Source organism: Caretta caretta, chromosome 20 (assembly GCF_965140235.1).
Source record: "Caretta caretta isolate rCarCar2 chromosome 20, rCarCar1.hap1, whole genome shotgun sequence".
Lineage (NCBI taxonomy): Eukaryota > Metazoa > Chordata > Testudines > Cheloniidae > Caretta > Caretta caretta.
The window spans coordinates 12090257-12116970 of record NC_134225.1 but is presented as its reverse complement, the minus strand read 5'-3'; the positions used below and the strand labels follow the sequence as shown (position 1 = coordinate 12116970).

The following is a 26714-nucleotide window of genomic DNA, read 5'->3' as shown; positions in this document are numbered from 1 at the left end:
CCCCCACTAATTCTACCCGGTTTGTGAGCAGCAGGTCAAGAAAAGCTGTAGATGTAGTGCTTCAACATATGTAGTGCTTCAACGAAGGCTTCCTTTAATTTGTGTGATGATTTTAACACATGAGTTAAAACTAATAAAATGATCATGAAACGTTTTTCAGTTTTTGCTGTGATGCCATACAGCCCACCTTCGCCCTCACCCCGCATCGGCCTTGACCCCCAAATTCGAACACCCCTCCCCATTTCAATTCCCGGGGAAAACACTGGTCCGTGGGCGCAGACCGTGCCCGTGTCCGCGTCTTCATGCCGCACCCCCGACCCCGGCTCGCCCCCCGGCCGCCAGGGGCGCTGCGGGCGGACGGGGCGGGGCGGGGCCGAGCGCTGGATGAGGCGGGGCGGGGCGGCCCGGCGCGGCCCGCACAGGCCGGTTTCTCTCATGGCGGTGAGCCGGGCGCTCGGGCTCCGTCTGGCCTACGCGGCGGCAGGCGCCCTCATGGGCCTCTCGGCCTTCCTCACCTGGAGCCTGGCGCCGGCCTTCCGCCAGCCCGCCACGGCTGCCGCGGGGGGGGTCTCCGGTACGGGGGGGGTCTCCGGTTCGGCGGGGGGGGGGTCTGTGCTACGGCGGGGCAGGTGCGTGGAGGGGGTCTCCGGTACGGGGGGGCGGGTGCGTGGGGGGAGTCTCCGGTTCGGCGGGGCGGGCGCGTGGGGGGGGGGTTTCCGGTACGGGGGGGGTCTCCGGTTCGGCGGGGCGGGCGCGTGGGGGGGGGATCTATGCTACGGCGGGGCAGGTGCGTGGGGGGGGGGTCTCCGGTACGGGGGGGCGGGCGCGCGCGAGGGGGGGTCCCCGGTACGGGCACCTGTGGTGGTTGGTGTACGGTGGCAGGCTCTTGGGTCGGTCTGGTATGGCGGGGCATGCATGGGGTGAGGGGGTGGGCATAGTCCCAGAGGTTTGCTGTCTGGTACGGGAGACTAGGGGGGTCTCCTCGGTACGTGGGGGGATTGGGTGTGGGCACAGGGGGTGAGGGTCTCTGGTACAGGGCAGGGCCAGGTTGGGGGGCTCTCTGATACAGACTGAACGTGGGCACAGGGGACTGGGTGCTGGCATGGAGTGTGGGGGCTCTCTGATATGGGGCTAATATGGGGGACACGAGGGGGCTCTTGTATATGGGGGCTGGGCACAGGTAGTGGGGGGCTGTCCAGTATGGGAGGTTATGGTGGGGCCCTCTAGTGGGGGGGAGGGGTGGCATGGGTGGGGCTCCCTGGTATCCGGGAACATGGGTGTGGGCATGAAGAGCATTTTCCAATACCTACGGAGCAGGGGGGCTCCCTGGGGTCCTCATGCAGCTGGGGCTCCAGGCACACAGTGGTCTTTCCAGTATTGGGGGAGTGGGGAGGTGAGGGGTTCCAATACTGGGGACACTGGGGGGTGTGCTCCTGTACAGGCAGGTGCTAGGGCTTTGTTCTCTAGGATGGAACCAGGGGAGTTTATGGGGCATCTGGTCTGTAGCTACTGCCCAGGCCAGCGTGTCTGTTGGGGATTCTTGGGGGTGGGAGATCATGGCACTAGCAGTCTGTGCTGTGCTAGCTTGGGTTCTGTGGGGGACGCAGCCCCCTATGGTCAGGGGCTCTTGCATGTTGCACTGCTGGGACCCTGTGTTGAGAGATCTTTTAGCCCAACTGTGCTGGGGGTTTATACTGTATGTACCCTGCCACCTGGCTGGGGACTGGACTGGGTGCACCTCACCACCTGGCGGGGGATCAGATGGATTCAGGCAGGTCCCTAAAGTGCTTTCATGAGCTAGTAACTGTTTCTCAGGGATTTGGAGCAGTTTCTGATCTTGTGTTTTGGGCTGGCTGCTCTGTTTGTTGTGGCTCATTTTATTCATCATCTGTGAGGCTTTCTCATGGAGTTTGACATTTACTTAGTTTACAGCAGATGAGGCTGTATAGCCCACAACCACTCCCCTCTGTAACAGGGGCTCAGCTTCCAGTATTTTCAAGACTGTTCCTGTCAAGATGGAGGATTGTATGCTGGGATTTACGGTCCACCAAGTTTGCTGTAAATGTGGCTGGCCTCTGCTCCACTTCATTCAGCTCTCATACTGCTGGGAAGATACCACTCCTGGGAGGAGTGGTAGATACGCTGGAGGGGAGGGATAGGATACAGAAGGACCTAGACAAATTGGAGGATTGGGCCAAAAGAAATCTGATGAGGTTCAATAAGGATAAGTGCAGGGTCCTGCACTTAGGACGGAAGAACCCAATGCACAGCTACAGACTAGGGACCGAATGGCTCGGCAGCAGTTCTGCGGAAAAGGACCTAGGGGTGACAGTGGACGAGAAGCTGGATATGAGTCAGCAGTGTGCCCTTGTTGCCAAGAAGGCCAATGGCATTTTGGGATGTATAAGTAGGGGCATAGCGAGCAGATCGAGGGACGTCATCGTTCCCCTCTATTCGACATTGGTGAGGCCTCATCTGGAGTACTGTGTCCAGTTTTGGGCCCCACACTTCAAGAAGGATGTGGATAAATTGGAGAGAGTCCAGCGAAGGGCAACAAAAATGATTAGGGGTCTGGAACACATGAGTTATGAGGAGAGGCTGAGGGAGCTGGGATTGTTTAGCCTGCAGAAGAGAAGAATGAGGGGGGATTTGATAGCTGCTTTCAACTACCTGAAAGGGGGTTCCAAAGAGGATGGCTCTAGACTGTTCTCAATGGTATCAGATGACAGAACGAGGAGTAATGGTCTCAAGCTGCAGTGGGGGAGGTTTAGATTGGATATTAGGAAAAACTTTTTCACTAAGAGGGTGGTGAAACACTGGAATGCGTTACCTAGGGAGGTGGTAGAATCTCCTTCCTTAGAGGTTTTTAAGGTCAGGCTTGACAAAGCCCTGGCTGGGATGATTTAACTGGGAATTGGTCCTGCTTCGAGCAGGGGGTTGGACTAGATGACCTTCTGGGGTCCCTTCCAACCCTTATATTCTATGATTCTATGATTCTAATGCTGCCTCTCTGCAGGAGATTTGGAGTCCCTGCAGGTGTATACAGGCTATCAGAATAGCCCATTCTGATACTTGTGGGACTAGATTTATAGAAAACTTTTTGTCCTTGCTCATTTAGGTAATATATTTACAGCTGCCACTCTCAAAATTGTTAGGGTTTCATAATTACAAGGCAGTTGTAGTAAGCTGCTCATGTTATGGTAGATGGGAGTGGGATCTTAAGTGTTGTAATTTCTGCTTTTGGGTGTGTTCATTCGTCTGTGGGAGGATTCATAGATTTGAAGGCCAGAAAGGAGCATTATTTTCTAGTCTGACCTCTAGCATAACACAGGCTGTGTAACTTCACCTAGTAAGTCCTCCATCAAACCCATAACTTTTGATTGAGTTATAGTATATTTTATAAAACACCTGGTTTTGATTTAAAGATTTCAAGTGATGGTCAATCCACCAGGCCCCCAGGTATGCTGTTCCAGTGGTTAATTCCCTTCACTGCTAAAAGGGTATGCCTTTCTTTCTAGTGTGAATTTTTCTAGTTTCAGTTCCTGTTCTGGAACTCATCATGTTTTTTTCTGCTAGACTAGAGAGTCTAATCAGTCGGATCAGAAATGTCTTCCCATATACTTATTTTTAGCCGTTGGTCAAATCTCCTCCAGATCAGCAAGTGGCACCGTGTAAGAGAGAGGCAGTAGAAATAAATGGAGTTCTTAAACAGTAAACCGTCTACTTTATATGTAGTCAGGGTAACAGAGATACTTCTAAGGATTTTGTGGAAATGATAGAGGCTCTCTAGAGTCTGAACCTTAATGTTGCCATTGTTGACTCTTTAAAAGTGTGTCAGAGCATTATCTGTAACTGGTGGTAATTAAAGACAGTAGGTCAGGGATTTCTGCAAGCCTTCTGAGAGAGTGGGGAAGCCCTTATGGTTTCAGTGTGCTTGTCAAGAATGGGAGAGGTATGGAAACTTCATCACTGTCTACATTAAGGACTGTTAAAATTCACCAGTTATATAGAATCATAGAATATCAGGGTTGGAAGGGACCCCAGAAGGTCATCTAGTCCAACCCCCTGCTCAAAGCAGGACCAATTCCCAGTTAAAGGAAGAAAGCCTCATCTACCTCATCCCCCTGGTCCGGTGGTCTATAGCAGACTCCTACCACTACATCACTCTTGTTGCACACACAGGTTGCCAGCTGAGCCAAAGTGGGCTGCACTTTTTGTTCAGTGAACAGCCAGGAAAGGTTATTGGGATCATAAGTGTCTCAACTGGGGCTGAGAAACGGATGTGGGAAGGGAGGAAGGAAGCAAGGAATAAGTTTGGCCTGTGAGGTAGGGTAATGGAGAGGCTACATGGTGGTCTCATTGTATAGGTGATCAGAACTTTCAAAAAGTGAAGAGTTGCAGCAGATATATAGGGAGTCCCTCCCTGAACTTTTGCACATGGACCTTTGAAATTTTATCTGGTAGGATTCTGAATTTTCTTTAGTGTTGTCCCTTGAAATCAGGATTTTTAAAGGACTATATGTGAGACTTATAATGCACTGTTAATGTCTGATCCAAGTTGAAATTTGCCATTTAAAGTGGTTGTTTCAGGATTACGTTAACTTCTTACCAAATGTGAAAACTCAGTAAATGAATAATTTAAGTAAAAAAATAATTTAATTCCTCCCACTTCCGGAACCTCACTGCTAACAGGTGCTGATTTTGCTCTTGTGTAGCACATCAGTCCCTAGAATGTCATTGCAGCAGCTCTTAGCTATCTCTTAGCAGTGCTGCTGTTTTCACTGTGAAAGGCTAAGGGAGGATTGCATATCTAGTTTGTCTGTGGGTTTTTTGTAAATGAGGGTTTGGAGACATTTTTTACTACTCTCAGACTCCAGACACACTTTTTATGAACATAGTCTCAATTCAATAACAGATTAGGGCTAGCCCAAAATGTGGTGTAAGCCTGGCCCCCTCCCACTTCCCCCCTCAGAACCCCCAACCCCCCCTTGCTCCTTGTCCCCTGATCGCCTCCTCCGGGGACCAGCCGCCCCCATGGGACCCCACCCCCATCCAACCCCCCCGTCCCCTGACTGCCCTGACCCCTATCCACACACCCTGCCCCCTGACAGGCCCTCCGGGACTCCCACACCTCTCCAACCCCCCCCGTTCCCAGTCCCCTGACCGCGCACCCCTCCCCAAACCTCCACCCCATCCAACCGTCCCCTGACTGCCCCCTGGGACCTCCTGCCCCTTATCCAACCCCCCACCCCCTTACCATGCCGCTCAGAGCAGCAGGAGCTCGCAGTCCGGCCGGAGCCAGCCACGCCGCCACGCTGCCTGTGTGGCGAACTGAGGCTGCGGGGGAGAGGGGACAGCCTCCCCAGCTGGAAGCTCAGGGACTAGGCAGGACGGTCCCGCGGGTCGTAGTTTGCCCACCTCTGCTCCAGTGTGTTTCTGATGTCCTGTCCAGTGCAGCAGCAAGTTATGGGGCTTCTGTGACACACAGGATACAGACATTCCCGTTTGCCAATAGTCTGTTCCTTCCCAACTGACTTTTCCTCTGTGTGCCCTGCATATACTGCACACTGGGAGCTTTTGTTCTTTGCTGGTTGGAGAATCGGACGGAGGTGCCACCTACCTGCCCCATTCTCCTGGTTCTATAGAGCTATTTGGTATACAATAAATACAAAAGAGGTTAAACAAAAACCTATTTTCTACTGCCTGCACACATAGTCCTCCCACTTTGCAATGGGGTTTCCAGAGCCTGCCTCTTGACTGGGTATTAGTGTGAAAGGCAAAAACAATATCAAAGCCACTCCAAACTGTTGGGTCTGAGGTTGTCTGGTTTGGCATTTGTGGTTCTATTTTAACTCCACTTTGCATCACAGTGCAGACTGCATTCCTGGAATATTGTGAATCTTCAGTTAGCAAAGTTGTTCACTACTCCACGCTTAAGAAGATCGCACTATATTTAAGCAGTGTGGCCCCTTAAGTCTCAAGTAAACAGTGCTTTAGTTTAATTTTTGTCTCTGGGATACTTCACTAAATAGATTAGTCTGTTTTTATCTTAACTTATTAATTAGTAATTGTTTCCATTGAGAAGAGATGGAAGGAGGGGAATTGGGCAAGCTTTTGAAAAGTTCCCTAACTTTAGAAATTTCTCAATAAATTGGCGAGGGCGGTAGATGCCTTTTTGTGACTTTCCATATTTTTAACAGGATAGTAAATACCAAATGATTGCTTGTTAGCTAATGTTTGTGACACAGCCCACAAAGGCTGGGGGGCATAGTGTTTGTGCTGCTGCAGCCCATGCTGTTGTGAAAACAAAAAGCTGAGCTAGGTGTGTCAATGCAGAATAGCCCATGCATGGGATCAGAATATGCTGGTTCTTGGCACAAACTTTCTTTTAACTTAAATGTACCTGTTGCATTCACAAGGTTCAAAAACTCACTCAGGCACCTGAATGAGAGTTGTAGGTCCAGTACTGTATATGTGGGAGAAGGTTGTTGAGTATCTTTGGCAGCCTGGCAGCAGTTCCTCATTAGCATGCCTCTGATTAAGCCAAGAGTTTGCCTGCCTGCCTGTTTTATCATTTTGTATTTGTTTGTACATATTTATCTAGCTTTAACATCTTTCTGTTTTACCCTCCCCTCTTGCATTCTTGTCCTCTTCCATCTCTTGGATGTCCAGTTCTGAGAGATTGTCGGTAGAAGTGAAATGGATTACTTCACTGACTTTAATTCCGTCCTTTCTTGTTTGTTTGTGACATCAACTCCTTTTCAGAGTCTGTTTAACCAAATGCTTTTTCCTTCTTTCCTTGATGGTTCACTTTTCTGCCTGTCTCTGATTTAAGAATTTGATAGGCAGTGTCAAGTATTTCTCTCTTATGGAGCCTGTTCCTCCGTGTTTGCAATCAATTTATTACAGTCTATACACTGCCTATATTTTTCAGTTACCTATGATGTTTTATTCCCCATTGCTCTCTGCCTTCTAATCTGCCTTCCCCTGCTGGTTTTCATTAACCTGCAGTTCTTTTCAGGTGTTCCTCTTCTACATGTTTTTACTCTTGGCTACATACTATTTATTTATTTAAGTTATATACCATTGCAAAGATGTGGTAACCCGGGTGCCTGTAGGTGGGGTCTGAAATCCATCTTCTGGTACCTAAAGAACAGCCTGTTTTACAAAGGTGACAAACAGCTACATCTTCCATTGACTTTGGGAACTTAAATATGCACCCAGACTTGAAAATTGTGATCTATATCAGTGGTTCTCAAACTGTGGCAACCCGGGGACCCATTGTAATTTAAATTTTTTTGGCAACCCCCAAGTCCTGCCACTTAGCCCCAGGCCCCACCCCACTCCACCTCTTCCCACCCCCCGCTCACTCCATCCCTCTATTGCTCGCTCTCCCCCACCCTCACTCACTTTCATCAGGCTGGGGCAGGGGGTTGGGGTGCGGGAGGGAGTGCGGGCTGTGGGAGGGAGTTTGGGTGTGGGCTCCGGCCGGGCGGCTCTTACTTTGGGTGGCTTCCGAAAGCGACCAGCTCATCTCTCTGGCACCAGCTCCTAAGTGTGTGGGGAGGGGTCGGGGGGTCTTCATGCGCTGCCCCTGCCTGCAGGCACCACCCCAGCAGCTCCCATTGGCTGAAGTTCCCAGGCAGTGGGAGCTGCGGAGTTGGAGCGGGGGCAGCAAGGACATGCTGGCCGCTTCTGGGAGTGGCACGGAGCCAGAGCAGCTTGGGAGCCTGCCTTAGACCCGCTGCACCGTTGGACTTTTAGCACCTAAAATCTCCTGGTTTGGCTTCAGTAGCCTTCAGGAGATAGAGGGTGGGGGAGGAGTTGATCAGCAGGGCCTGTGGACTCCCTGAAGTTCCCTTGGGGACCCCAGTTTGAGAAATGCTGATCTCTACCTTAAATGAGACACATACCTATTGTACTGTCCTCTCATTTTAGGCAGACAACAAACAACACAGCTCCAGCAACCTGATGGACAGCATAGTTAATGGGCTGAGAGCAAGGCCCTTGAGTAATAATCCTATCGCTCTCACTGATTTACCACTTCACTTTGGACAAGTCCCTTAACTTTTGTGTGTGGTAACTTCTCCCACCTATAAAGTGTGGATAGTAGTTTTCCTACTTAGGTACTGTTTGTCCATGTGTTGGAATGTATAAAGCAAAAAGTATATAAACAGTGATTATTCTTAAATTACGGTGTGTTGTTTTGGGGAAGCCCAGGTAACTCAAAAGTTCAGAATGACACTGCGTTGGTAATTTGTACTGTCATATGTGGGGTAAAAGAAGAAGCTAAATAAAACAGGACATCCTTAAGCTGTTCAAATATCATGCCCCTTCCTGATTCCGTTTTATTTTTTCTATTCTACATATTTTGTCTCTGTACTTTTTACTTAACACCAAATGCATTTTATTTTCCAAAGAGGATGGGTGACTTGTTTCCAAACTGTTCAGATCTTTCTGGCAAAACATAGAACTCTCGTGCTTTAAGAACATAATATACACCAGATAGGCTGGAACAACTGCAAAAAAGCTGATGTGTGTCAAGGATGCACTTTTTGTAGAGATGTTTTAAAGCATTTTTTAAATACCTGATAAACTGGGAGAGTAGAAGCCTGTCCTTTCTAGCAGGCATATATTGGAATTATTGACTCTTTGGAGACCCTGCTGACTAACTTAAGGCCTTAGGTATATTGTGCAACTCCATATGGGTGTCTTGATGCCTGCACAGCATTAAATAGTAGAATAGTCAGCAGTTCTCAAACTGGGTCAGGACCCCAAAGTGGGTTGCGACCCCATAAAAATGGGGTTGCCAGGGCTGGCATTAGACTTGCTGGGGCCTGGGGCTGAAGCCGAAGCCTGAGCCCCACCGCCCAGGGCTGAAGCCGAAGCCTGAGCTCCACTGCCTGGGGCTGAAGCCGAAGGCCAAAGGCTTCAGCCTTGGGTGGTGGGGCTCAGGTTACAGGCCCCCCATCTGGGGCTGAAGCCTTTGGGCTTTGGCTTTGCCTCCCGCCCCGCCTGGGCAGTGGGGCTTGGACGGGCTCAGGCTTCAGTTTCCCCCTTGTGGGGTCATGTAGTAGTTTTTGTTGTCAGAAGGGGGTCACGGTGAAATGAAATTTGAGAACCCCTGGAATAGATTGTAGAAAAGGGCTGTGTTTGTTCAGTAGCCGGTCTTTAAATATTAATAACTCTGGTTTAAATACAAAAATACCACAAATTCGTCATCAAATTTGGGGTGATGGCAGTAGAATTTTATGCTTTAAAATGGAGCAGCTAGGAATGAATGAAAAAAATTGAAGAAAATAGGCAAAGAATGAAAAATATACACATACACCAAAATGAGAAAATATGAATGGATATTTTTGTCTTGATGCCCCTTTCTCCCTCCTTTCGCTGTTGTCTATTTAGACTACATTTTTAGAGGCCAAGATCTGTTGTATTATGTGTCTCTGACATGCCAGGCAAAAATAATAAATAGTATTGTTGGCTTAGTTTTAAAGTGCTATATTAGATGCACAAAGCATCTGAAATCTATAAGTCTCATTTCCTGCTACTAAAACTGGATGATCAGACAGACTTCGAGTTGAGCAAAGACTTCAAATGCCAATTGCCTTTCTTCTTGCACATGTGCAGTCCAGCCTACTTTGCTCTGAACCAAAAAGTCAATCTACTTGTACTGCACATGCCCAAACTGCAATTTTGTGGGCTGAGAAGTTGGCCAAATAAAAACCAGTTTTCACTGGAACACTTAAAAGATTCTTCTCCTCAGAGGAGTGTTTCCCTAACAAATTTAAGTTTTCAGTCCCCAGCTGTTTTGGCATAAGAACTGTTCAAACAAAGTCTTAAGAAGATTTTTTTTTTTAACTTGTTCCCAAAAATGGCTGAAGCTGAACTATTTTGGCTCAGACTTGCAGAAGAAAACATTTTACCCTTTCATAGAGACCTACAATTTTTCAGCCTGACAGGACAAGGTCTTGGATAGTTTTGAATGACAAAAGAGGGTCAGAATGGAAATGCATAGGGTCCCTTCATATAGGTGTCACTAATGCTTGAGCTTGAATAACTGCGCTTATAAAACAAGAGTCTTATGGATGTTGGATGGAAAATGGCATTCGGATAACGTGTTCTGAAGAGACTACTGTGGGTTCAAATATTTATATAATTCTCCCCAGAAATGTGCCAGTGGTTCACAATAGCATTATCCATATTTATTTTAATTTTGCATTGTCATCACATTTGTCACTGTCAACAAATTTGGTTGTTTATTTTTTAAACTCCTGTTTAACTCTTCGGTCTTCTGGAACTCACTGTGGGAAGAAGAGCTGTTAGGGGTTTTTTGTCTTGTCCTTTGTCAAACTGTCCATGATACCCATTGCTGTGAGGTCACTAATTATGAAGGTTATTTGTCTCACCTGATTTGACAGCAGAGGCAGCTTTTTTATTGTCTTAGTCAACAATGCAGCTCATTTATCAAGGCTCTGAAAAATTAGTCAAAATGACTAGGAACTGGTTTTTAAAAAAATACAACCTGGTGTTCATTTTAGTTGTTACACTTAGAGAAAATGAGACTTGTTTTATGTACCTTGAAGTATAGGAAGCTTTGGAATTGTGGTGTTGAAATACTGAGGATAATTATCAGTATTTTTCTCCTTTAAGAGTTGGCTACCAAACTTGGTGACATCTTGTTTTGAACTTATTTTTAGGAAGTTGTTCATTTACACACATTTCAAGTACTCTATAGGGTTTATATTATTAAATCTGGATTTAAGATTTGTCAAAATACCCAAGTTGACTTTTTCTTTAAAGAAACTGTGCATCTGTCCACGCTGTTTCAGATCTACTATGTGCTTTACTTAGGTAATCTTTATTTTAGATGTGACGATTTTCCATAGCTCTAAGTAAGAAATCCCACAGATTCTGTTTTGCTGAATGGCTATTTTAGCCCAGGACAGTTCCGAGAGCAATTGTCCGAGAGTGGTGGTGGCAACCAAATATTTCCAACTGTGAAAGAAGCAAGATTATATGAGTAGTGTTTGGGCCACTGAGGCAACTTCATCTGACCACCTTCCAAAACTGCTGCTGCAGGGCTACTTCCAGAGGCTGTGATACTGCTTTTGTATATGTCTGTGGTGTGGGGCTTGGATCAAACTACCTGGATGCAGTGTTGGGTGGCAGTGGTTAGATGGAGTATTTTTTGGGAGTAGGATTATGTGGAACAGAAGATTTAAACACGGAAAGTCATGAACTGAATCCTCTTGAGGTCTTTAAATGTCTCTCCCCCGCTTTATATTATATCATTTTAATTTTATTCCTGTAAAAATTGTTTCCAAAAACAATTTTTTGGAGCAGAACAACTGAATCAGTCAGTTATTGTATTAGTGTTGGAGCCAGTCCAGTAGAGCTTACAAAGCCATATAGTGCATGCTTATTAGATGTGTGCCATATTTCTGCTGGAGGTGTTCTCCTGTAGATGATGAGTGTACTCCTTGTTCTTGGGAGAGCAGAATGGTCTGACTGCATTCTAACCACAACATGACCATGTTACCCTGTTAATGGGAGCGTACTATGAGACAGAAGGATAGGCTATTTGAAATTGGGGCGTTCTGATGTCACACAATATGATCTTGTCTTAAGACCATTGTAAGAGCATGCATCAAAATGAAGCCAGGCTCAGGCTTTGTAGGTTTCATATTAACCAGAAACAGCCATGTATTCTCATTTAGTTTCCCACATAGTTGTTATGGCTACTATCACATTTTTCAAGACCCTTTTATTTTTAATCTGGCAAATTGACCTGGCGCCCTCACCACTTACCCCAGGGAGGTTATTGGATAGAGATGGTTTCCTTTCATAGCTCCACTAAGACAAGTTTGTTTATGTGGCTTTGTATGGTGAAGAGCTTTGCTTCTGTAATCTTTGTTGGTAAAGTCAAAGTCTTGGGGTTTGCCTACATGTGGAGTTATTGAGGAACAGCTATTCCTGAATACCTCCATGTGTGGACATTTGTATTCCTCAATAAGGTGGCCTTGTATCTGTTTAAGCTTAACTCAGTGGGCTAAACTAAATATGGATATGGCACTTTTACTGTGAAATGAAGGTGTCCACGCATGGAAGTGTCATGGGGTGCACAGCCTCGGTGTTCTGGAACCACTCTGAATGAAATTCAGACAGGACCCTCTTGTAGTTTCTCCCCTCAGGGCATACTCTCACTAGGGCAAGCCTCCTTGGCTTCAGCACCTCCTGGGGTCTGACCTTGGAGTGTTCAGCACCCCTGTTCATGCCCTGAGCTCCTTGCAATGAGTCCACCTAAACAGGACATCTGGGGAAGCCTTACTTACCCACCAAAGGGGCCATGAACCCCCAACTCGACTCTCAGCCAGTGGTGTAAAACAGAACGTTTTTTTAATAATCTGGAATACAACGGAGAACAGATCTTGTTAGCACAGAAAGCAGGTAGTTACAGCAAAGTCCATTTTGGAGGGATCCAGAACCCTCCACTCTCCTGCCTGAGTCCCAGCCCAGGAGTGGCTTTTGTCCAGCAATATCTCACTATCTGCTCATGTTTTCAATAAGAATGTTTGCTGAGCTATCCATGGAACCCCATTGCCTTTATTACTATATAAAGTGCCTTGGATTCCTGTGGCTTGGAAGGAAACCAAGACTTCAGTTTTCCCAGTGAATACTTACAGTAAATGAGAGTGTGAGGGGAAATTACCTTTTGGGCAGAGACTGGTCATAATTCTCCAGGAAGCTAATGCTCTGAATTTCAGACACTGTATATGATGTCCTGAACAGCTTCCCAAAAACTTAGCAATAAATGCTCCAGTTTATCACCAATTTCCCTGTTGTTTTTTTATTGTGAGGGCTTTAATCTCAGCAATCGTATTGCTTTGTGTTTAACAATGTATTGGTCTGACTTGGAATAACGGGTTATAGCTGTAATGAGCAGCAGAAGGTACCTGCTGGCCTGTGGGGACAATGCTTCAGAATGTGCTGCTCATGAACCACGTTGCCCTTATAGTTGTGTGTTAATTTTACAGAGCAGGGTGGAAGGAATGCCTTGTTAGAACTTCTCCAGCGTGAAATGCACGGGCTTGAGTTGAAAGTCTTTTTTATTTAATATTGCTTCTTCACTCTCAAAGTCCAATTACTTGGGCATTGGTCACTTGCAGTTAGGAGCAGCTGTTGACCAGCCAGTACACCTGTGCAATTGTTATTACCTACAGATGTTAAGACCAGAAGGAACCAGTCTAATAATCTGCATAATGCTCATAGCCCTGGCCAGAGAACCACACAAAGTGGACTATAGGGGAAATGCCTTCCATTGCCACATCTCAAACAAGGCTTCTCTTGTGGCCCAGCAGGTGCACCAAAGATCAGAAATTGCCAAGTGGAGAGAGAGAGCCCTTTTGCATTATGATAGAGATTGTATATGAGTGTTTCAGTTACTGTACTGTCAATAACAGTGGTCACTTAGTTTGGTAGTTTCAAAACAAAACAGCCCTCTGAAATGAAAGCTTCTTCTCCCTTATATAAGCCCGCCCTCTCCTCACTTTTTTGTTACAGAACAGGAAGTTCTATGGCCTTTGTGGGAGAGACGGATGGGCGTTCAGTCTCCAGGCCCATTCAGCCATGGACCTGTGGCCAGAACACCAGAATGGGAGCCAATTGGCATGACGTGTGATGATACCTATTCCCTGAGAACTCAGACCAGGAGCAGCTCTCACTACTGGCTTGGCCCCTGTTCAAATCTAGAAATGGATTCTGTTTGATTCCCTAGAAATGGAACTCTACATATCCGATTACCAGCTCCCAGAGCCTCCCAGTTGCCCTGATGTTCAGTCTGGATTTCATTTTGATTGGAGATTATTCGAGTGATCCTGAAGTGATTAGTTGCCATTGATGTGTTTTTTCAGCTACTGTACATATTGAAAAGGAAGGCACGCCATCTCCTTTTAAATGAACCTTTCGGTTGTGCTTACCTGGCAGTGGCTTTTAGTGCTATTGCTCATGCCCAGTATGTGTCAGTTATGCCAAGTCTGAATTAATCTTCTCCAGTTTTGATCACAAATACACTTCTTTAAAATAAAGCCAACTCTGGATGCAGTAGCATTGAAGCCAGTGTCAGGAAAGTGCTCCAAAAAGTTAACTGTACTGGGGAAGGCTTACTTCGCCTCAGCACTGTTACCCTGGGGATTAGTAATTTAGCAAATTCTCTCTGATGTTTGAGTCTGTGCAGGTCTCTCTCTCTTGTCACTAGACATTTGTTTTTTCTTTACCTTAAACTTGTGAGGACACTTCTCAGAGCAGGTGTTTCTTTTGTTCAGCCACATAGGACAAGAGAAGTGTGATTGGACCTCTGCGGGTTTCTAAGTTCTGCTTGCCTTGGTTTTGTATTTTTGTTTTTTGTTTTTTTGATGGTTGAGTAAAGTTTCACTAGTGGCCTTGAGTTTGAATTGCACCTAGCTCAAGGGAATCGTTACCTTGCTTTGTACCTTCATGTGCTACCACCATACAAATTAAGTAGGAGCAAGCAATGTTCCCTCTAATTTTTTCGATCCATGTGCGGAATAAATTGTTATATGCACCAAGGTATGTGTGGATGTGCGCCACCAGTAGAAACAGAAAACCTAGATATAATATATTTTTAAAAAGTGAAATAGGGATAATTACTCCAGCCAGGACAGGTTAGGCATTTTAGAACTCACTACTCAAAGAATTAAATTTAAGTGTAAGAGAAATAACAATTATGAAATGCACAGACCAGTCAAAACAGTAAAATAACACACTTTGAAATAATAAAATTACAGAGAATATATGTGCATTGCAGGAATTACCAAGAAGTAACAACAATAATAATGGAAGTATGTGTTGGGAGGTGAGTGTGACACAAGAGATTGTGTGCGCAACACTGTGTGTGACACAGACTGTGTGTGTGACACAGACTGTATGTGAGAGAGAGACAGACAGACACACACACACAGCATGTGTGCTGGCTGGTGGGAAAGCAGGGGGTTGGACTAGATGACCTCGTGAGGTCCCTTCCAACCCTGATATTCTGTGATTCTCAGATGCCCTGCACTGTCTCTTTAAGAGACTCACTGAAAGCTCTCCTGCTTTGCAGAGATGTGGGTGGTGGTGGTGGGGGGGGAGAGAGTGTGTGTGTGTGTGTGTGAGAGAGAGTGACAGACAGAAAGAGAGACTGTGTGTGCTGGCTGCTGGGGCAATCTCAGAAACAGTGCACTGTCTCTTTAAAAAAGGCATTCAGCCACTCATCCTTCCCCACAGCAGCTCTGAGCCAGGCTATGTCCCCTGCTTCTCCCCTACTCTGCGGAGTTGGGGTACAGGTGGAGGGGGACACCCTGACATCAGCACCCAGGAGCAGCTTCAGGATGGAGCAACCTGGGCGGGGAGGGGCACCTGAACACATGCTGCCCTCCTAATTAGCTGGGCAGCACTTAAATCTCTCCTGCACAGTGCTCAGGTGCCCAGCTTACAGGGAACACAGAAGCAGTATTATCATGGATAGAAGCAGGCTGTGATTTGGTGCCTGGACTGGCAAACTACTTTTACAGCTTTTCAAGGCAATTAGCTCATCTGATTCTAAGTATGAAAATGTGAACAGCAAGTGGTGGAAGCCATCCCTGGCTTATTTGATACTGCAGTAAAATCCTAATTCTCCTGAATGAGAATTCATTTCCCTGCAGTGTAGTTCTTGGATTCTAGACAGCTGTGCTCTGAGTTGGATTCCAACCCTGTGTGTATTCGAAGCATTAGAATGAATTTAAACTTGAATAAATCATAATAAGGTAGCTAGTTTTGTGTCTGTCGCATCTCTTGTAGTCTTCTAGGTTCTGAATGCAGTGAATGCATTCTTAATTCACTAGTTTCAGAGTAACAGCCGTGTTAGTCTGTATTCGCAAAAAGAAAAGGAGTACGTGTGGCACCTTAGAGACTAACCAATTTATTTGAGCATAAGCTTTCATGAGATACAGCTCACTTCATTGGATGCATACTGTGGAAAAAACAAACATCTTCTGTATTTTCCACAGTATGCATCCGATGAAGTGAGCTGTAGCTCACGAAAGCTTATGCTCAGATAAACTGGTTAGTCTCTAAGGTGCCACAAATACTCCTTTTCTTAATTCACTAGGAATCCAGTTATAATGCATTTGTGGAAAACTGTTTTCACTGTGGCCCTTTACAGTGCTGCATCATTCAGGATTGTTAGTGATCTGACCCTCAGCTGTAAATAGTTCATGAGCTTTATAAAAAATATAAAGTCCAAAATATAGTCATTTTATGCTGACTTAACAGATGTTGCAATTTCAGAAGCCTAGCAGTCTTTAGCACTTGTGAAACACTATTCCTAGGGATGGTGCCTATATGCTGTTTTGTTTTGTTTTTGAGCTTCCCAATTCTGAGAGTTTGGAAACAGTCAAAATGAACAGATGGAATTCTGGGCTAACACGAACCTTTTAGATCTTCCATTCAGCATAATGCTAAGACCTGGGCTTTTGCTGACTTGAACCTGTTTGCAAAGTTTGTGTAGTACAACACCATGACCTGTCAGTATCTAAAGGCAGGGGCCTTTCAGTTTCAGGAGTAGCAGATGATTTTGGGGAAAGGACCAAGGTATGTGTATGTTCCTTTTTGACCATGTGGGCTGATTGCCAGGAGTCAGAGTTCTAAACCCAATTTCGAATCATTTGAATTCTAACACTGTTGTTGTCTTAAAAGTAATCACTGTGTGGAAGCTCTTGGGACCATCCGTAGAGAAAGGGAGGCTGACCGTATCTTCTTTTGCATGTGTCAGTCACACTTGTCACAAGTACTCCTAGTTTTTTTTGCGGATACAGACTAACACGGCTGCTACTCTGAAACTTGTCACCAATTTTTTTGCCCCGTCATGTCACATGATTACTCTAGGGCTCACAGGTTTAACTGATGATAAATGTTACTAAGTAATTTTTCATGCAGAAAGTGCTGTGTCAGGCCTTGTATAAGGAGGGAACCAGGTGATTCCCTGTGTGCTGAATCAGTTCCTGTCATGGGAGAACTACACCATCAACTTCTCCTAAGAACAACCGCTTTAGTGCTATAACACAAGCACCATTAATCAGCACTTTAACAAGTAAAATGTGCTTAGTCATTGTGTGAAAGTGCATGGGCAGCTGCAACAACCATGGGGAAATGTTTACATTCTGCAAACTGTGAACATGGAGCTTCCCATTTTCTGTGTTTTAAATGTGGTTTGAGCTTTTAGCTACTCAGTAGAGAGAGCAAGCTTAATTAATATGGTGGTCAAGGTTAGTAGCTTAACCTTCTTAAGTGCTAGGTTCTTCTAACAAGCCTCACACCATGTTATTAAAAGCATTGCTCACACTGTGGTGGTCTTCTGTATGTGTCCACAGAGCACAAGAGTGCCCTTCTGCTGAACACATTCAGTTCAATTCTGATCTCTGATGTGTGTACAGAATGCTGTCATGTAAAATCAGCTATTCAAAAGCTTTGGCAGTAGCTGACATCACAAGATTTGTGGCATTAAGCTCTGAAGTTGCTTTAAGGAGTAGTGCTTCAGTGCTGTCTGTCCAGCCAGATTAACAGAACAGCAACAGGAGGCAAACCCTGCCTATCTGTTTATACACTGAGAAAGGATGTGATCCCTACCCCATTCCCCTCAGCACGAATTTGGGCTGAGGGCTATGTGACAGTGAGAATTTTCTGTAATTTTTTTTAGGAATCCTATGTTTGTTTCAATTTCCCTTTTATTTTGAATGCCCACCCAGTAGGAGAAAAGGGACTCAGTTTGCTCTCAGGGCAGGCTGAGACATGGGTGTGTTTGTGTTGCCTAGCTGTGTAAGCCTGAATGGGCCATTAAAAAGGACTGGCCAAGGCTGACACTCTATCAGTGGAAAATCTGAGAAGACAATGGAAAACCAAGTCACCAGGACATTGGCACTAAGCAGCCAAAGACCCAGAGGGAGATGGATGGAATGTTCATTGCAAAAGTTGGAAAGTTTGTACTGAAAGAGGCAGGAGACTGCAGGAAGAGAAAGGGCAGTCTCATGGTCAAGGTAGTAGAATGCCACCCAGGAGAACTGCATTCTATCCGTGCCTCTGCCACAGAGTTCCTATGTGATCTTGGACAAGTCACTTAGACCAAACTCTTCACAGGTGGCTGCAAATTTTGTGTGCCTCATTTGCTGTGTGCCCTATTTGAGACACCTTGGGCCAGATATGCAGAAGTGCTGAGTCTTTGACTGCAAGTGATACTCCTGGGGGAATTCTGTGCCACTGCGCACATGCATATTTCAAGTGCCACGCGCATATTGAATTTTTGTTGCAGAAAATAGCTTCTGCTGACATGTTACTGCAGTTCCACCTTTTGCCCACTGGAGGGCGCTGTGGCACTAGAATAGAGTAGCTGCTCCTGGCAAGCCCCAGCCAGAATAGGGAAGAGAAAGAACCTGCCTTTTTCACAGCACCTGTTGGGCCGGGTCAGGAGACAGGGGTTACGGGGAGACTGACAGCATGGGGCTGCTGAGGGGGTCACAGGTGGGCTCATAATGGCTAGTGCGGGAGGACAGACTGGGACAAGGGCGGAATGGGAGTGGAGGCGCAGGGCCATGGGGGAAGGAGGTGCAGGGCTGAAGGGGTATGATGAGTGGGGGCAGGGACACATGGAGATGGGCTGAGGGGGTGCAGGGACATGGGTAGACGGGGAGGGGGTGCAAAGCTACAGGGGGAAAGGGGAATGACAGAGTGGAGGCACAGACACACATGGGGACAGGGGTAGATGTGCCTGACTGAATGGGAAAAGCTAGAGGTCATCCAGGGTCTGCATGGGGACACTTCCTAACAATCCCTTCCTGTTCCGCAAAAAAACCTGTTTCATACTTTTCCCACCCATACCCAACAACCCTTAAAGTTCATACCCAGCAGTTATTTCCGTCTCTCTCAGCTTCTCTGTTACCCCTGGCCCCCCAAGCCTTTGAATAGCTTCTGAGGGGTGCGGGAAATACGGTTCTGTACTGCAGTTTAAATGAATTATTACTCAGAGTTCTGTATTAATATGCCTAGTAAGGAATCTATTTGTCAAAAAATATTTCCTGACTCTTTTGTTGTCTATATTGTTACAGACATACTTGCTGACAGGTATTTTGAAACAAATTACCAAAATAATTGAAACCAGCGTGATTATATCGTGTTATTTTGACAAATAAAACATGCAGAATTGTACAGAATTTTAAAATTCTTAGTGCAGAATTCCACAGAACTGTGCTTTGAACAACTGAAGTGCTATAAAATGCTAAATACTCTGAAAAATCAGCCCTTAAGATTTTGGCACCCAAAATTAGTCTGCATGTGACATTTTTGTCTTTAATCTCTGTGCTTCAATTCCCCAGATGTAAAATTGGTTAATAACACCATCTAATCACTTGAGTGCAGTGGTAATAATCATTAATATTTGATGCACTGAACTGCTTGTTAAGTATCCATACTGTGGTGAGAGAACCATAAAAATGCCCAGGAGGAAACTAATCTTTGTATTCAGAGCAGGGTTTGAACCACTGTGTTTTTAAATAAGTCCTGGAGTTACACACTGAATGTGGAGGATAAAAAGTTATTGAATAAGTACCTATTCTTGAATGAGGCTGGGTCCTGTGGAAAAAATACTGTGAGATCCTGTAATTGAACTCTGTTTCATAATGCATACACACAAGGGGGTTGAATTAGGGTTGCATGGCCAACCTTAATTCTAAGCATTTCCTAAATTTTGAGCGCTTGACTTTGAAGCCTGAATGTTCTTTTAATGTAGCTTTTGGATGTAATTAGCTGTATATTTGTTTATAGACACCTTTCTGTGTTGCTGTGTGATCCATTATACTGATTCCCCTTGCTGTCTAATTGAGCAGGTGTTCTGGCGCTCTGGGCCCTAATCACGCATGTGATGTATGTGCAGGATTACTGGAGGACCTGGTTAAAAGGGCTGAGGTTCTTCCTCTTCATTGGGATCCTCTTCTCTGCTCTCTCCGTGGTGGGATTTTGCACATTCCTTGTTCTGGCCATCACCAAGCATCAGTGTAAGTATATTGTGTCAAGAGTGATCATGGGGAGGTCATCAGGAGGGCTGGAATTAATGGGGTCATAGAATATCAGGGTTGGAAGGGACCTCAGGAGGTCATCTAGTCCAATCTAGTCCCCCTGCTCAAAGCAGGACAAGCAGGGATTGTAGAGAGGAGAACAGGCACAAATTAGGGACTTGCCCAAGATATTGAAATTACTTCTAAGCACCTGTCTATTCAGTCTTCATAAATCAGTTTGGATTGGAATTTTGCCACATAAGCATACAAGTCCCTAAACTCTTTGCATCAGCGTCTGTGTCTGTCAAATCTCCAGCACACCATGTAAAGTTACGGTGCTATAAAATATTTAACAATAAGCCAAAGAGGAAGGGTCAGTGTTGTTGGACTAACTTTGTCACCCCCAGGGATTCATAAACACCATATTCTCTGGATGGAACTCACTTTTAAAAAAACTGTTCACATTTGTGATAGTTATGTATAGACAGCCACCCAAACAATCCCATCTGCCAAGGATTGGCAGGGTTCATTGGGAACAGAGCCTCTTAACTTCCCTTTGTTTATATCCAAGTAGAGTTCTTCTGCAGAGAGTTGAGGGTCTCCTTTCATTGTGACATATTCTACTGAAATGTTAGAAAATGTTAATTGTGCCCAATTAGTCAATTCCCACCACAGCAAGATGGGGGCTTGGGGTAGGGGAGCAATGAAGGTTACTGTGGCTCACAGTGTGGCTTTGGGGCTCCTAGGTGTTACTGCTCTAGAAACAACACTACTTAATTTGCATGCTTAAGTCTGGACTGTACAGCACTTTCCTGTGGCAGAGATGGAGAGACCATTGTGCCTACAATATAAGAAGCTGAGGATCTAAGTGTGTGTGAAAGCCTTGTGCTGAACCACCTCTGAGGGCCATGGAGCACTGCGTTCCTGGGCAATGGCACTTACCATCTCTAGTGTCTCATTTTGCGCTTGCTGTTTTCTGATGAATAACCAAAAATGCTTCTTTCCTTTACATCTCCATGAGCCCTGCACAATATGGGCAATTGATACGTAAGCTTATGCCAGTAGTGTAAGATCTTTTAAACCATGCAGGTTTTTTTCACTCAATTATTAGATGCATGATCATCCCAGTTTGCTTTAAGTGACATGGAATAAGCTTCCAAGCAAGACAGTGTCGTAGGGCTCTGTGAGTGAGGCTGGGTCTCCTCTGAAAGACTGGGAGTATAGAGAAATAACAGCATTCCTCTTATTCCTCCAGTTAGCATGCCTCTCTTATGCTGTCCTGCTCTGCAAATGCTTACAACACTTGTGCTATCAGCTGTTCCACCTCATGCAGTCCTGTCCTCCCTTCAGTGCCTCTTCCTGTCACTGGCAGGCAAACATCCTTCTTGCTGTGTGTGTGTGATTCATCTCTTCTCCTCAGAACCCCCAAATCAGCCAAGTTCCTAGAAAACAGTGGTCTTTTCAAATGGAAAATGGACAGTTGTGTGGAAGCATGGTCCGTCGTGTAACCACAGCTCTCTACTCTCGGGACCCACTTAGCCATAGTATTGAGCTGGCTGTTGGATTGGTAGCTGTATGAGTGGTGTTTTGCTGCAATCGCCGCTTCACACCTGGAGGATTCTTAACGGGAGGAAGGGAATGGCTTCACAGCGTGATGAAAGGTCACTGTGACCCTTGCTCAGAATAGCATCGTGCATGGAATGCTGCTTCCTTGGAGATGGCACGAGTGTCCTTTCCATTTGCTTGCAACTGGATTCATGTTGAGCCTCCAGGACCCACTGCTCTTAGAACTACAGAACCCTAAGCAGAACTGGTGCAGTTCAGTGGCACCAGTGCACACAGCACAGCTCGCAAACCTCTGTTCCTCCTGGAGACAGGAGCACAAGCCTTCTGTTGAACGGGAGCTTGGGGAGAGGTTCTTCCTGGGACAATCTTTCACGGTGCATGTGTTGGGGTTCGTCCTGCTTTGAGCAGGGAGTTGGACTAGATGACCCCTTGAGGTCTCTTCCAACCCTAATCTATAATTCTATGTGGAAATCTAAAGGGGGATTTTAAATGTAACTGGCTCCTTTTCTTTCCTAGCCCTGACTGACCCCAGCAGCTACTACCTGTCGTGTGTCTGGAGTTTCATCTCCCTGAAATGGGCCTTCCTGCTCAGCTTATACTCACACCGGTACAGGAATGAGTTTGCAGACATCAGCATCCTCAGTGACTTCTGAAGCTTGGACTTAATCCTGTCGGAAGCTCCTAATGTTTGACTGGGCTTTTGGATGCCCTGCACTGGAAGGAGGCTGTGAAGAGGCAGAGAGCAGGAGCCAGCCCAGCTCCGCATGACTTGTCTGTCTGCAGTAGGGGTTTTTCTTAATAGCTTTTATTCAACCACTTAATTTGGCTAATTATGTCAATCTAGTGTTTTTGTTACCCTCCGGGGAGTCCGTATGTCTGGCAGTGAGTCAAGTTCCATGCACTCACATGCAGCAGGCCTCACGTTGCTATCTGCATTGCTCTGCTGTTATCGTAGACCAGTGACTTTCAAACAGGAAAGTTGAAGATTAGCCTGTAGATGCAGCACCTGGTTAAGAATTGGGCATCCTTCTCTTAGCCAATGACTCATCAGCCTGCTGTGGGGGTGCCCGGGGTTGCTTAGCAGAGGACCATGCCCTGTGAAGGGAGGTCTTTATTCTCAAAGGGCAGTTTGAGCAAGGGGGGGGGGGGGGGGCATATTGTTTCCCAGCACTGGGGAGGACAAACCCGTTGATACCTCCACACCAGCCCCCAATTCTTCAGCATTTCCTTGTGCTTCTTCCTGTAAACAGTTGGGCTAAGAATAAGGCATGGTGCTGGCTCCACCCTGCTGTTTAGAGCACATGCATCCCCTTGTGCAGGAAAGAAACAAGAAGTCAGCAATGCAGTGTCAGTTGTCTCAAACGGAGGTCACTGATGGGGAATCCAGTGCTGGAGAGAATCAACGCTAGCCCAGTATTGCACCACGTAACTTTGTACTGCCTGTTAACCCAGGATCATTCTCAAAGGAAACCATTTTATTACAGCACTTAAAAGTGAGAGATGTAGCAAGTGGCATCTGACGTTTGGGTAGTGGGTTCACTGGGCAAGGGGCTGGGCTGTTTGAGTCTCAGAAGGGTTCTGAATGTGTGATTCATTGTTTTAAAGCAGTCTGTACCTTAATGGTCGTGAAGCATTTGGAGGGCATTGTGTGTGCTTCTGTTCCTGTAATGATTCTTGTTCTGTTTCACTCTAAACCTAAAGCTGACCTACCACTATGGATCATTAGTGCTGAGTGGCTCCAAATAGCATAGGGGGAGAAAAGCAAGAGCTCAGCACATGTGTGCGTCCTGCAAAGGCCAGACCAGCTGTAGATGGCTGGCTGCCGCTCAGTGGAGGTGGCTTCTTCCTGCTGGAACCTGGTGTAGGGTACATAAGTCACTTACAGTTTGCCTGGGTTGCTAAAGTTCTACAAATGTATGCTCTTGAGTGTAAGATGGGCCCCCACTCACCTACGACCAGATGAAATTGCTGATGGCAAATGGGTTACAGGACCACAGCAGAGGAGCCCAGGTGACGAAGCTACCCGGCTCTTCTCCAAGTTTGAAAAATGCATAGGAATGTACCCAATATGCAGCTTCAGCAGATCTGCATCACAAGTGTCACCAGCATAATGCACTGAATCGGTGCCCCATGGTAGGTCTGAACTTCACGGGACCTGCTATGGGAGAAGTCACACTGAGTGCTCCTCCCCCTCTGCTAAGGGGAGACCCTAGCACTGGGATTTTGCAGTGTCGTCAGCTTCTCCCTCATACATTGATCACTTGGACACTCTGAGTAGATTTAATGATCTTTTACCCTTGTGTTTGGTCCTTGTTAATATTCACCCTGGGAAGCTTCAAACTGCAGGCTGTTGCTTTTTCTTTCAGTTGCTCATGCATACCGTTCAGTTTTTTGGGATGATTTGCTGGAGGTGTCTCATCAGCATTGGGCAGTTGGCATTTCCTTTTTAATAAATTAAAATAGCAGTTGTGTGTGATTGTTTCTTTTGTGCAGTGGGTGGGGGCAGAGGCACGAGGAACTCCAAGGCCTGGCAGATTGAGAGGTGTGAGGGAATTGGGCTGATGGAACTTGACTGCTCCAATGCATGTGCATGGTCACAGGTCCAGTTGTAAAGTCACTTCTGTATATATACTACTGAAAAAGTCTCCTAAAACATAGGGTCAAAGCGATCTCCTAGGCAATCTACAGAATGTAAAGCACAGAGGAAACTGCATAGGGTGCAGTGACTAGGCTGTGAAGTAGGTGTGCTGGGGCCTTACCTGTTTGTGTTATCAGGCCAGCTGTGTCAAGCAGAGTGGGTTCTTTGTGCTGATGTCTGTGCAGTTGTACACTGGGGAGCAGCTTGCAGTGTCCAAAGTAGTGTGTGTCTCTAGCTGCATTCTCTCACCTTTACACACCTAACTCAGCTGAATTTTCTGGAAAGTTTTAGTGCCTACCCATCCACACCCCACGCTGTCCTGTGCTTGGTTTGGAAGATCAGTAGTTCGAGCACATGGCTGGGTTAATTATTTTTGTTAAAGGGATTTTCAGTCTTTGAGATTCATTAAATATAAACTTCCTTCTGTTTGTGGGGCAGAGACTCTGACAATTGATGTCAACCCCAGAGCAGCTTCCAGGGAAAAGCAAGGAGTGAAGGCTCAAACTGCAGCCAACACCTCCCAGGGCAGCAAATGCTTGTGAGACAGGGCCACTAGAAATCCTCAGAGCCCTGCAGGAATCTCCAGTGCTGAGCAGAGGTTGCAGCTCTGAAATACCCATTATAGAGATTAATAGTTAGGCTCAGAATTACTGAAAAGCCCCCTAAAGGTGGTGATGGCAGAAGGCAGCATGAGATTCCTGACTGGGTGGAATGAGTGTCCCTGCCCTCATGAGCAAATCTGTGACAAGGCAGGGAGGAGGCTGCCTGTGGATTAGACATCACAATTTCAGTGTTTTAAACAGTGGTATCTTTAATCCCCCACCTAATGGCTCACATTGTCCTGCTCCTGGGAGGGATCCTGAACAGTAAGAGCTGCTGACTTCAAATTCGGAGGTTCATCTTGGCCCTAATGTTACTCTAAAGATGGAACTATGTCTCTATTTGCTTACTAAATTACCTGGTGTAGACGGACTCCTCTCTCAGGTTTATACCCAAAAGGTCCACAGCAGCTCACCCTGGAGGTTGTGGGGGGCTTGTTTTGAGTGACAGTAACTTTGCCTACGAACAACCCACTTAGTCAACCCCAGTCTTCTCTCCACCACTTTTGCTCTAGAATTTGTACTCATGTCACAGCTTTTTAAAAGATTGTGTCTGTAAATATATAATATATTTTTACATTGTATTCATGCTTTGTTTGCACGCTCGGTAAGAATTGGGTCATGTAGCAGGAGTGTAATTCATGAGGCGGGTTCATTTCCATGTATCCCAGTGTGTGTCTGACGTTGTATTAACCACACTGTGTAATTTGTATGTGACACCATAGTAAGAGCAGAAATACATGATTCTCTTTCTCACCAAACCAGAGCGTCCAGTGTGATTACCTGTCCTGTAGGAGCAAAGCTCTTCCCTGTTGCAACAGAATGTTTGCAAAAATCATTTTTAAAAACTGTTTTAAAATGATTTTTGAACACAATGGAAACTAGTGTGGCTGGGCCTGGGACCAGAAACAGAGAACTTGTTAACCTGCACTCAGCTCCCATCATTCCCTGGTCGCAGCAGCATTAACATCCAGACCTGCGTTGTGCACGGTCTTCTGTGAAAACACCAGTTCTCCAGGGCGGGTATGTGTGCACAGCCCATGGCAGCAAGCCTCCCAGCCCCCCTCAACACACTCGCTGCTCAACAGTAGCTGTTTACCCAGCACTTTGAAGTGGGAGCTCAGGCTCTGACACCCACCGCTCTCCCTAGATTTCAGAGCCTGAGCTCTAGCAAGCACTTCCACTTCACGGCTACTGTTAGTGCTCTGGCATAAGCCCTACTAAGCCATGTCTGCCAAGCTGGGCTGACGGGCTTGCTCCAAAATGCTGCGTGGACATACCCCAAGGGACATGTCAGATGTTTGAGGAGTGTGAGAGACAAATTGCATTTAGCATGGGTGAGGGTAAGCTGCTCCATGTGTGATTCACACCATCCACCCTGTGTGGCTGCGTTGCCATGTCTGTTAGCTCAGGGCTGGGCCACTGCTTTGGAGTGTGCATGTTTGGCTCCTGCTGTTTCCTCAGCACGTAGCCCAGTCTCTAAAACCTCAGCGAACAGCACATCAGTTACAGCACTGTCCCCAACAGCAGTAATGCTGCATGCACACCAGGCTTAACCTGCCCCTCCCCCAAGTGCCCACAGAGCAAAGTTACAGCATGCCCTGATGCTGGTATACCCAGGGGAGGGCATCCCAGCATCAAGGATCCCTCACCCCAGACATGTTGCCTGCAGCCTCCTTCCATTTAAACTATGGGAGTTGTAGAGCTTGCATCTCTTGTTGTAACTACAGCTTGCATGGGGAAGGGACAATAGTGGTTAAGAAAGTAACAAACCAGGCTGGGTCAATTTGTTGCTTCCTTTGGAGGATGGAATGCTGGATTCCACAC

General features: G+C 46.2%; 1 protein-coding gene across 1 annotated transcript; it reads left to right on the top strand.

The window, feature by feature from the left end:
* Window positions 1-381: 381 nt before the first annotated feature.
* On the top strand, window positions 382-25648 carry SLC48A1 (solute carrier family 48 member 1). Its single transcript, XM_048834439.2, has 3 exons — window positions 382-574; window positions 19917-20084; window positions 22167-25648. The coding sequence occupies exons 1-3, from the start codon at window positions 385-387 to the stop codon at window positions 22301-22303; spliced, it is 495 nt and encodes a 164-aa protein (XP_048690396.2). The 5' UTR covers window positions 382-384; the 3' UTR covers window positions 22304-25648.
* The last annotated feature ends 1066 nt before the right edge of the window (window positions 25649-26714 follow it).